At 38.0% G+C, this 12,839-nt stretch overlaps 1 protein-coding gene across 1 annotated transcript in view; it reads right to left on the reverse strand.

Annotated features, from left to right (window-relative positions):
• SLC12A7 (solute carrier family 12 member 7) overlaps positions 1 to 12,839 on the reverse strand; it is a 315,751-nt gene that overhangs the window by 73,643 nt on the left and 229,269 nt on the right. The window contains exons 13-15 of the mRNA XM_077809176.1: positions 11,283 to 11,401; positions 7,403 to 7,501; positions 2,262 to 2,381 (exon numbers count right to left, since the gene is read on the reverse strand). Of these exons, the coding sequence (XP_077665302.1) occupies positions 2,262 to 2,381; positions 7,403 to 7,501; positions 11,283 to 11,401 (338 nt within the window). The remainder of the gene's footprint in view (positions 1 to 2,261; positions 2,382 to 7,402; positions 7,502 to 11,282; positions 11,402 to 12,839) is intronic.

The following is a 12,839-nucleotide window of genomic DNA, read 5'->3' on the forward strand; positions in this document are numbered from 1 at the left end:
GATTAATTACTCTGACTACTAAAAATTTACACCTTATTTCCAGTCTGAATTTGTCTAGCTTCAACTTCCAGCCATTGGATTCTGTTGTACCTTTCTCGGCTAGACTGAAGAGCCCACTAACAACTATTTGTTCTCCATGTAGGTATTTATAGACTGTAATTAAGTCACCCCTAAACCTTCTCTTTGTTAAACTAAATGGATTGAGCTCCTTGCATCTATCCCCGTAAGATATGTTTTCTAATCCTTTAATCATTCTCATAGGTCTTCTCTGAACTCTCTCCAATTCTTTCACATCCTTCTTGAATTGTTGGCACCAGAACCAGACACAGTATTCCAGTAGTGTTTGCACTAGTGCAAAATACAGAAGTAAAATAACCTCTCTACTACTACTTGATAGTACCCTGTTTATGAATTCAAGGGTCTAGCCCTTTTGGCAACAGCATCACACCGGGAGCATGCGGTTAGCTGATTATCCACCATAACCCCCAAAACTTTTTCAGAGTCGCTGCTTCATTCTGTATACCTTCTTTGTTCTTAAATGTGTGTATTTACATTTATCATTAAAATGCATATTTTTTCCTTGAGGCCAGTTTACCAAGCAATTCAGATCATTCTGAATCAGTGACCTGTCCTCTTCACTGTTTATGAGTCATATGATCTTTGTGTCATACGCAAACTTTATCAGTGATGATTTTATGTTATCCTCCAGGTGATTGATAAATAGCATAGGGCCAAGAATCAATCCCTGAGGCATTTCCATAGAAACATACCCATTTAATGATTATTTCCTGTTTACAATTACATTTTGAGAACTATCAGCTAGTTTTTAAATCCATTTAATGGGTGCCATGTTAATATTAAGGATAAGGAAGTAGAGGAAGAACAGGGAAAAAAAGGAAAGACTGCCCTCACAGCCCAAAGTCTGAGGCCTGGAGAGCTCAGAACAGCTATTTACAGAGGCAGCAAAAAAAATTGTGATGCACTTGCTGAGCAGATGTAACAGTGAAGGGGGAAAAAGTTCTGGCACCAAAAACTGAACATATCAACTGCCTCTATGGTCTTGGTCAATCCATCAGTCATGATTTCTAGATTACAGGACTCTCTATGCACAAGAATGCACACTTTTGATTAATTTTTATTCACAGACTAACTGGATATCAGAGTTACTCCATTAATAACCAGATTTTGAGTAGCACAAAATATTTTCCAGATATCACATAATACACATGTGATCATGAATGTTATGTTCATCTCATTATTTCCAAAATTTACATTAATGCAAGACAATTTACAAGCTTCTTTGTCTCCAATGGTGCCTAGTCAATGGTGCCTAGTCATCTGTATATTTTTTGTTTGACCAAACAGCATACTTCACTGAAGATCAGCAAGAAAAAGAATACAAAACAAAAGATTTTTCATCTAAATTTCATCTACAATTGGAGCTGGTCGTGAGATACCAAACTCAAATAGACACACCCAAGTTAGTTCTGCAAGCTGGAACAGAACTAGCATGGGTATGTCTATGCAAGCTGTGGATAAATTGGGGAGAGTCCAGAGGAGAGCAACAAAAATAATAAAAGGTTTAGAAAAACTGACATATGAGAAAAAGTTTAAAAAACAGGGCATGTTTAGTCTCAAAAGAAGAAGACTATGAATGGATCTGATAACAGTCGTCAAATACGTTAAGGGCTGTTATAAAGAGAATGACAATCAATTGTTCCACCATGTCCCATGGTAGTTTCAATATTTAATTACTCTCACAGTTAAAAACTTGTGCCTAATTAAAAAATTTGAATTTATCTGTCTTCAGGTTCGAGACATTGGCTCTTTTTATGCCTTTAATACCTGTTTTTTTCTGCATAAGGGTATATATACACCCTAATTAAGTCACTTCTTGATCTTTTTGATAAGCTAAAAATGAACTCAAGTCTCTCTCGGCAAGACATTTTCCCAGGTGTCAAATAATTTTCTGGCTTTTCTGTGCATTATGTGTTTGTATAAACAGACACAGAGCGTCTTGGTACTTTGACATTCCATCTGCCTTGCAGAAAGGAGTGCCTTTTTCATACATACGCACATATGTCATTTTCCTTGAAATTTCCTGCAGAACAGCTGGAATTTTAGGGCTTCAAGACCATGTCACTTTTTAAAGCTTGCTACTTGACATTAACATTCAAGTGTAACATTTCATATTTTCCTGGTATTAATTCCCCAATAAAAATTAATTAAATATAACAAATGAATAAAATACATCCTCTTACCCTCTATATTCTATGTACTTGTAAATACATCCTGCAATTAGCATGGCAATCAAAGCATAGTACCAAGAGCAAATGAACATCAAGGCAAAACATAAACTCATCCCCAGGAATGAAAGAGCCCTAAAAAGAAGCACATTTTTGAATTTATAACATGCCTGCAAATGTACTACAAAGTCAATTCTTCCATTAAACTAACTCCCAGAAAGACCTCTCTAACAAAAAAGGCTATTTCATAATTTAAATGCATTGTCAACAATTTTAATAATCATTCTGAAAATGCTGAAAACTGAATACAATATTCAATATATGCCTTCAATGTTCAATTCTGAATTTCTCTACTTGTGCCTACAACTCTCTTCAAGTTTTAAACAGGTCTTAACGTTATTTAACATCTATAACTTTCAAGTCTATTTTAAACTTCAAAAAATATTCTTCATTATTTATATTATCTATATAAATCCATGTAAAAACAGCCAATATTAACAATATTCTTGTTAAATTCAGTCAATGAAGTATGATATATCTACTGATATGGTGACTTAAGTATGTCATGTGCTAATAAAAACTGGTGTATGATAAGTATCTGTTGTGGTAAGAGACTAAGAAACCTTTTTTATATAAAGGTTAAAAAAAGACAGATTGGGACTTAAAATGGTAAAAAAAATATCAAAGTTGAAAAACAAAAAGGCAGACATTTAAAAAATAAAATATAAGCAGACAAAAGGTTTTAAAAGAACAAATATACAAATAAGAATTGGTCATTAAATAAACATGCAGAGGTTTGTGGTTTTTGTTTAAATCACACCAGGCAGAAATGGGATGAGGTTTATAAACAAAAGATTATCTGATGAGTACCAGCAATGACAGATTTGGGCTGTATACTATATTCCTTTATTAAAAATTCTTACACACTCTTTTTGCAGAGCTCTTATACTCGCAGCAAGCCTTTGAAATTTGGCAAGTGGATTGTCCTGGAGTCAACAAGATGCCTTTTGTTGGCTTCAAGAAAATCTCTTTAGATTTGGCCAAGTTACAAGGTGTCAAAAATTCCAACTTCCTATCTGTTTTTCACAAGGCACAGCCTGTTTTTGGTTTGTTGCCAAACATCCCCAAAATTCTATTAACACTCTAGGCAACCATCTCAGGGCATTTCACTTCAGCAGTTCACACAAAGAGCTGAGACTCCAGACAAGACATAGATAAAATAAATATTATATTTCCTCCCAATTAAAATACCCTTTGGCCTAAGGGAAAATGCATGATGCTTGAACCAAGGGAAAATCCTGGAATCATATTCCCATTGACTTCAGTGGGACCAAAATTTCACCCTTAGTTGTAGACTCAATACTACAACCTGGTGTTAACAGTTCTGTGAACTTCATAGAACTTATTACTGATCACAAGTTGGGAATCCAGATCTCTTTTTTTTTGCCTCTGTCTTCACGAGCAAGGTCAGCTCCCAGACTGCTGCACTGGGCAGCACAGCATGGGGAGGAGGTGACCAGCCCTCTGTGGAGAAAGAAGTGGTTTGGGACTATTTAGAAAAGCTGGACGAGCACAAGTCCAAGGGGCCGGATGCGCTGCATCCAAGAGTGCTAAAGGAGTTGGCGGTTGTGATTGCAGAGCCATTGGACATTGTCTTTGAAAACTCATGGCGAACTGGGGAAGTCCCGGATGAGTGGAAAAAGGCTAATGTAGTGCCTATCTTTAAAAAAGGGAAGAAGGCGGATCCCGGGAACTACAGGCCAGTCAGCCTTACCTCAGTCCCTGGGAAATTCATGGAGCAGGTCCTCAAGGAATCAATTCTGAAGCACTTAGAGGAGAGGAAAGTGATCAGGAACAGTCAGCATGGATTCACCAAGGGCAAGTCATGCCTGACTAATCTAATTGCCTTCTATGACGAGATAACTGGCTCTGTGGATGAGGGGAAAGTGGTGGACGTGGTGTTCCTTGACTTTAGCAAAGCTTTTGCCACGGTCTCCCACAGTATTCTTGCCAGCAAGTTAAAGAAGTATGGGCTGGATGAATGGACTATAAGGTGGATAGAAAGTTGGCTAGATTGTCGGGCTCAACGGCTAGTGATCAATGGCTCCATGTCTAGTTGGCAGCCGGTATCAAGTGGAGTGCCCCAAGGGCTGGTCCTGGGGCCGGTTTTGTTCAATATGTTCATAAATGATCTGGAGGATGGTGTGGATTGCACCCTCAGCAAGTTTGCAGATGACACGAAACTGGGAGGAGAGATAGATACGCTGGAGGGTAGGGATAGGATACAGAGGGCCCTAGACAAATTAGAGGATTGGACCAAAAGAAATCTGATGAGGTTCAACAAGGACAAGTGCAGAGTCCTGCACTTAGGACGGAAGAATCCCATGCACAGCTACAGACTAGGGACCGAATGGCTCGGCACCAGTTCTACAGAAAAGGACCTAGGGGTTACAGTGGAAGAGAAGCTGGATATGAGTCAACAGTGTGCCATTGTTGCCAAGAAGGCCAATGGCATTTTGGGATGTATAGGTAGAGGCATTGCCAGCAGATTGAGGGACGTGCTCATTCCCCTCTATTCGACATTGGTGAGGCCTCATCGGGAGTACTGTGTCTAGTTTTGGGTCCAACACTACAAGAAGGATGTGGAAAAATTGGAAAGCGTCCAGCGGAGAGCAACAAAAATGATTAGGGGACTGGAACACATGACTTATGAGGAGAGGCTGAGGGAACTGGGATTGTTTAGTCTGCGGAAGAGAAGACTGAGGGGGGATTTGATAGCTGCTTTCAACTACCTGAAAGCAGGTTCCAAAGAGGATGGATCTAGACTGTTCTCAGTGGTAGCTGATGACAGAACAAGGAGTAATGGTCTCAAGTTGCAGTGCTGGAGGTTTACGTTGGATATTAGGAAAAACTTTTTCACTAGGAGGGTGGTGAAACACTGGAATGTGTTACCTAGGGAGGTGGTGGAATCTCCTTCCTTAGATATTTTTAAGGTTAGGCTTGACAAAGCCCTGGCTGGGATGATTTAGTTGGGGATTGGTCCTTCTTTGAGCAGGGGTTTGGACTAGATGACCTCCTGAGGTCCCTTCCAACCCTGATAGTCTATGATTCTATGATCTCAAATAGGGCACATCCAAGCCTGAACCACTTATCAATGCTATCCCTCAGAAAATTTGCCAAATATATGTCCTTGGCTATGGTGTCTGTAATAGCAGGCTACTTCAACACATGTAACTCTCTTTCAATATGTTGTCTGTCCTCTTCCAGTGGCTGGTCAGGAGAGGATAACAGCCTTTTCATGCTTCCAGCTACAGTCCTTTAGCTCAAGTGACAGTGCTGCAGTACTAAAATTTAGTAGTTGATTGATGTTTTGGGGGCTGAAAGGGTTAGGGGGAAGGTACGGTGTCATATAATCTGTTTACATTTTATAAAAAATTAGGATGTTGGCTCTATTAGTTTGCAGCAAGGCTTTTTTTTCAGTTATGATGTCATGTTTGCTTTTGCTTTTCAAATGAAAGAGAAGATGTGTAATAGTGCCACTGGGGACAGTGAGATGACCCCGCCACATGACAGGGTAATCCTGATCCATATCAGATGATTGGGAACAGGAAATTTAAAAAAAGAAATAAGTCTCTTTGTAGCACTCCTGCGTGTCACATCAACACTAATTAAATCATTAACTTGCCTAACACTTTCCATATTTAAAAGATTCTTATCACCTTTTTCACAGAAGCTCTAATTTCTTCATTGCTTTCATGGGTTGATACTAATTGTGTTCTCATTTTTTTTGTTGTTGTTTTTTTTTTGGAGTGCCCAACTTCAGACATCTTGGACCTGATTTTTCAAAAGCAGTGAGCACTCATGACTGCAACTATAGCCAATGGAAATTGTAGATACACAATAACACAGATAGTAACAAGAGTGTAGTTTGGAAGAAAGTGCACAGAGTTGGGAGTCAATAAGCCTTCTGTCTAATCCTGGTTCTGTCACTGACTCAGGTATGGCCATGGGCAACTAATTTTGCATGTCTCAGTTTCCTCATCTATAAAATGCGAACTTAATTCTGACATTTCCTAACTTTTGAGAACTTGGCTTTGCAACCTTAACATTTTTATCATAGGTTTCAGAGTAGCAGCCGTGTTAGTCTGTATTCGCAAAAAGAAAAGGAGTACTTGTGGCACCTTAGAGACTAACAAATTTATTTGAGCATAAGCTTTTGTGAGCTACAGCTTACTTCTCTAAGGTGCCACAAGTACTCCTTTTCTTTTTATTTTTATCATAGTTTTCTGTATGTGATTTCATAGATTTTTTAAAAAGAAAACGGGGGAAAAAATTGAATCACGTGAAATAATATTGACACTGACGTGAGCCTTCAGCACAGTTGGAACCTTAACATCTATAGCACAGACCTCTGCCCCTTGAGCTAATGAAGTAACTAACAGCAGTAGTAGCAGCAGTAGGCTGTCATCCTCTTTGTCGACCAGAACTAGAGGGGGTTGAAGCACGCATGTTGTCAGTGAGTTTCACAGATATTTGCTGGGAATTTGCATACTACTTCAGAATTCCACACAATGCATCCACTTTAAGTCCAAAATAACTATCATTTATATGGCAAAATCATGTGCTCCGATAACTGGGTTTTTTAGGACTAGAGCAATGGGTCCTGTAGAAATGTAATTATGTATGTAAGTGTGTAATTAAAGATTGTATGATAATAGATTCACTAAGGGGGCTGAATTAAGGCTGCACAGAGGTTATGTTCATAGACTCATAGACTTTAAGGTCAGAAGTGATTGTCTAGTCTGACCTCCTGAACATTGCAGTCCACAGAACCTCACCCATTCCTGAAATAGATCCCTATGTGCCTTTAACTACAACTAACATTATGTGTGTTCTTGTTCATAACTATTTCTCTCTTGCTTCCCATCTGCATCAAACTTAGAACTAACTGAAATCAACAGGGAAAAAAATATTTTTCCAAACCCTCTCCTCTACTGTAATTTTTCATCTTGTATTAATGTTGTGATAAATTGTTGAAAACAGTTTTACTACCGAAAATGTCCAATTAATGCAAAGCAAACAACAAATACAAACCAAAATTAAGCCATTAGATTTGGATCTTCTAAATAAGAAGTGTACATAAAAAGATTTCCTACCAATGGTAGTACTTGAAACGAGGTCTCCAGTTTGGAGTGCATAAAAGAGTTTGCACTGCACAGGCCAAGTTCACAAACATATAGCACATTAGAAAAAACCTGCAAAGAAAGACAAATCTTTTAACTGGGAAATGAACTCTACAGTCTCACATACAAAATCTATCAAGAGAGTAGGGATAAATAAATATATTTACAGAAAGTTCAGATTAGTATCAGAACATGGGAATTACAAAGCCAGATCAGAACAGTGATTCTTCTAATATACTATCCAGTCTCTGATAGGTCAGTACCAGATGTTTCAGAAGAAGAAGCAATAAACACTTCAGTAGATAATCAAAGAATGAGCTATCAACATGGAAAGCTTCTTCCTATCTCCAATCAGCTAGAATTTTGCTTATACCTTGAAACACGAAACAGGGTTTATATCCCTCATAAAACTTTTATCAAAAATCTTTGCTATTGTAACTTAAGGCATCTTTTTGTTATTCATATAAAACTCTAATCCTTTTTAAAGTTTTACTAATCTCTTTGTAGAATGTTATACTGTAGTGACTAAGTTCCACAAGTGGTATGTTTTGTTAAGAAGTATTTCTTTTTTTTTACTTTTAAATTTAGATCCTTTTAATTTCACTGACTGTCCCTTTGGCCTTGTATTTTAGAAAAGATTAATAAAAATGCCCAGTCTACATTCCCTGTTGCATTATTTCACACACTTTTAGCATGTCCCTTCTTATTTCCCTTCTCCTCTCTAAAACATAGACAAACACCAGATGAAAGCTGTGCCCATAAAGTGTTCAGATCAAATAATTAAGCATCCTTCTTAGACAATGATGAGTCATTTTTTTGTAACTGTTTACACATAATTCTTTTGGTTAAAGATATCACTGCAGATAGGAGAAAATTTAAAAAGAAAAATGCTACTGATGCACTTAAAGTTTTAGAAACAACAAGGAGTGCAGTGGCACTTTAAAGACTAACAGATTTATTTGGACATAAGTTTTCGTGGATAAGCATGCTGCATCTGAAGAAGTGAGTTTTTTACCCATGAAAGCTTTTGCCCAAACAAATCTGTCAGTCTTTAAGGTGCCACCAGACTCCTTGTTGTTTTTGTGGATACAGACTAACATGGCTACCCCCTGATACCTAAAGTTTTAAGGCAAGAGACAGTTTTGTATGCAATAGCTATGGTCACTGGTATATTGTAAGATTTAGTCTAGCTTACTGTCAATGTAAAACCACCCCACATTTTATTACATTTTATTCAAAGGTACTGGAATTACCTTTAAAATAGGAAAGTAATCTGACATTAGCAATATTTTAAAATATAAAAGTATGGAAAACAGCTGCTTATTGCAATACTGTGGGTAAATTACTAGAGAAACTAACCTGATTGAAAGAAATATGAAAGGTTTTCAGGATGAGTTATTGAGTTAAACATACGTTACATCACTATCTTCTAAGCCTATGATTTATTGTTTGAAGAGCTCTGTGTAGCTCAAAAGCTTGTCTCTTTCACCAACAGAAGTTGGTCCAATAAAAGATATTACCTCACTCACCTCTCTAATGTCCTGGGACTAGCACAGCTATAACACTAGAAAGATACATTATACCCTGTCAGGCACTCAGATACCACAATAATTAGGATGATACAAGCACAATAGATGGATTGACAGCTCTTTTAACCATTTCCAATTGTCAGCATCATTTCTGAAGTGTGTACATCAAAACTGGACACAGTATACCAGTAAGGTCTCACTTATACCATATATAAAGGTAATACCACCTCTCTACATCTACACCATGTTTCCTTACTTACTTATCCAAGAAATAAAGAATACAAGCCATTCTTACTTGATGGGAGACTCTATCCTGAGAAACAGTGACTCTGAAAAAGATTTGGGGGTTGTGGTGGATAATCAGCTGAACTTGAGCTCCCAGTGTGACACTGTGGTCAAAAAGGGCTAATATAGGCCAAAAGTCTAATGGGGAGAAATTGTCTCAAGTAAATTGTCCTCCATTTTGCTAGCTTTGAATTAGTAAGAAGAAATTGTTCTGAGTTTATTCTTTGCTGATTGTGCTAATGATTGTTCTTAGAAGGATAGAAGTTTTATGGCTGTAATTATTGCATTATATCCTGTTTGGTGTGTGAGTGAAGAATGGTATACTGATTAACTGAGAAGAGACAGCTGGGCTGAATAGTCAAGAGGGGAGTGGAGGAGTCGAGAGGCACAAACTTTATTACAGAATCACTGGGATGGATGACCCTAAAGCAAAGGCATACACGGCAGGGACAAGATAAGAAGTTGAGCCAGAGGGACAAGAAAAGAAACAGCTGTGGATCCTCCTAGTAACAACTCAAAATAACGCTAATTAAGAACAACCTTGAATACCTTGTGATTGACAGCTCCAGTGTGACACAGCAAGGTCCATAGGCTTGTATGGGAACTTATTACTATAAAAGAAGGGTGTATTGCCATGGGACTTATCCCATTTAAAAAGGTTCCATGTGCTTCTAAGTATAACACTAATGCTATCCTGGGATGCATAAACAGGGGAATCTTGAGCAGCAATAGAGAGGTTAATATTATCTCTGCATTTGGCATGTGACCACTGGCTGGAATATTGTGTCCAGTTCTGGTGTCCACAATTCAATGCAGATGTTGATAAATTGGAGAGGGTTCAGAGAAGAGCCAGGAGAAGGATTAAAAGATTAGAAAACATGCCTTTAAGTGATAGTCTCAAGGAGTTCAATCTATTTAATTTAGCAAAGAGATGGTTAAGGGTTAACTTGATTACAATTTATAAGTACCCACATTATATGGGGAACAAATATTTAATAATGGACTCTTCAATCTAGCCAAGAAAAATATAACATGATCCAATGGCTGGAAGTTGAAGCTAAACAAATTTAGATTAGAAATAAGGTGTACACTTTTGACAGTGAGAGTAACAATTGGAACAACTCACCAAGGGTTGTGGTACATTCTCTATCACTGGCAATTTTTAAATCTAGATTGAATGTTTATCTAAAAGATACTTGCTAGGAATTATTTTGGGACAGTTCTATGGTCTCTGCTGTCCAGGAGATTAGACCGGATGATCACAGTGATCCCTTCTGGCCTAGCAGTCTATGAAAGTATTGCATTTACTGTCTTAGCTGTATCACATAGGGTTATCCACCATAACCTTTAAGTCCTTTTCAGAGTCACTGCTTGTCAAAACAGTCTTCTATTCTATAAATGTTACCTACATTCTTGGTTCCCAGATGTAAGATCTTTTATTTAGATGGACTAAAATAAATTTTGTTCAAGTGAGCCCACCTAGCCAATGTGACCCACCCTGCTCTGTAGAACTGACTTGTCCCCGGCATTATTTACCATTTCACCTATTTTCTGGCATCTGCAAACTTTACCATCAATGATTTTATATTTTCTTCCAAATCACTGGTAAAAATATTCAATAGCATTAAGACAAGAACAGATCCCAGTGGGATCTCACTAGAAATTCCCCCACTAGATGATAACTCCATAATCAGAATTAGTTTGTGTAATCTCTCATTTAGCTAGATTTGAGTCCATTTAATATGGTCTGTGTTGATTTCAGATAGTGTTAATTTTTTTATGGGAATGTCTGCAGTACTAAATCAAATAACGTATAGAAGTCTACTTCAGTTAAGCATTGATTTAATTTAGCATTAGCCTAAGGCTTTTATCATATTTTGTCAGTCTAGATTCTCTTCAGGTTAACTGTGAGCTTTACTAACAATATGATCTGAAAAGTATTTCAAAGACAAGAAAAAGTCTTGATAACTAAGTTATTCAATTTCAACAATATATTAAGCTTTTAAAAAAATAATGTCAAGTTTCACATGCATACTTACATTGAAAGAATTGGTGCTACGCTATCCAGGGAAGCTATGAGAATTCCTATCTCACAAATACAAGCAGTGAGAAGTAATGCCCAGGTTGGTTCACCATTTGCTTTTCCATGACCAAATACCTAATTCAATTAAAATATACAGTAAAATGAGTAAATCTGTTCAATATATAGTTCTCAAAATATACTAAAGGGAAACGAACTTTAACAAAGCCCATCAAATTTAAACTGGTTAAAGCCATTTTTAAAGTTATTTGAAATGCACATGCATGAGCAGATTCTCTTATATATTAAATAAGAAAATTTACATGAGTTAAGACTTGACGTAGGAAAACTATTTTTTTTTTATAATACAAAATTAAAATTTCAGGGATGGGGAAGAGAAACAACATGACATTTCTAATCACAGGCCTGTCTCTTGATACTGCATTAAAAAAAGAAAACAGAAACAAAAGAAAGAGCATGGGAACCTACAGAGACCCCTACCATAAATCAGTAGAAGGAGCCCAGTTGCTGAGACATGGGATATGAGAGAGCTCATGGCCAGATCAACTCAGATAATTTTACGCATAAAGTTGTTGGGGGTAGCAGGGACAAAGTCTTCTCTCAAGGTTCCAAAGAATACACACAGCAGTATATGTTTCCTTCTCCTCTCTCCACATCACCATAAGGATTGAAACCCCAATGTTTCCTCCACCTGTTCTCTTTCTAAACATCCAGTTTCTCCTCACTCTCATTCTCCATACCACAACCGTCCCTTCCTTTTCCCTATAGAGACCCTTCAATCTTCCATCTCTTTCATTCAAACTCTCATTCTCTTTCTAGACCCTAATTTTCCTCAAACATCTCTTGCCGTATTTCAATGTCTCATGTTCCCTCACACCTTTGCACCACTGTGAATTCTTCATGCTCTCTTCCCTCTACCTCCAAACACTTCATCATCTCTAAACATCTCCCTTGAAACCCATCCCAATCTATAAATTCTCTAATCCTCCTGCAGACAACTCTCATGTCCCTCCGTTTGCAGTCTCCTCTTTCCTCAAGACCATTCTCTCCTCCTGTGAAACCTCTGCAGTCATCCCACCCTTTGTTCCCTCATTGCCAAATATCCCCTTTCTATTTACTCCTCAAAACGATTACATTTCTCTCTTGCCCCCCCATCTGTCTCTTTGATTCACCTCTCACCTCTCCCTGTCCTGGCCCCTATTCTCTCTGTGTCCCCAGTATTCAGCTCCTTCCACCAAGTCCCTCCTTCCTTAGCTCCCTTCTCCTCACCCACAAGTTCCCCACACCTCTCTCCAACTCCCTTCTCTTCATACAACTTCTTCCCAGCCCCAGTCCCCTCCTCAGATTCCCCTAACTGAGCCTGTCCCACTCTAACAGGTTTCAGAGTAACAGCCGTGTTAGTCTGTATTCGCAAAAAGAAAAGGAGTACTTGTGGCACCTTAGAGACTAACCAATTTATTTGAGCATGAGCTTTTGTGAGCTACAGCAGTTTCCACGGTATGCATCCGATGAAGTGAGCTGTAGCTCACGAAAGCTCATGCTCAAATAAATTGGT

This window comes from Eretmochelys imbricata, chromosome 2 (assembly GCF_965152235.1).
Source record: "Eretmochelys imbricata isolate rEreImb1 chromosome 2, rEreImb1.hap1, whole genome shotgun sequence".
NCBI lineage: Eukaryota > Metazoa > Chordata > Testudines > Cheloniidae > Eretmochelys > Eretmochelys imbricata.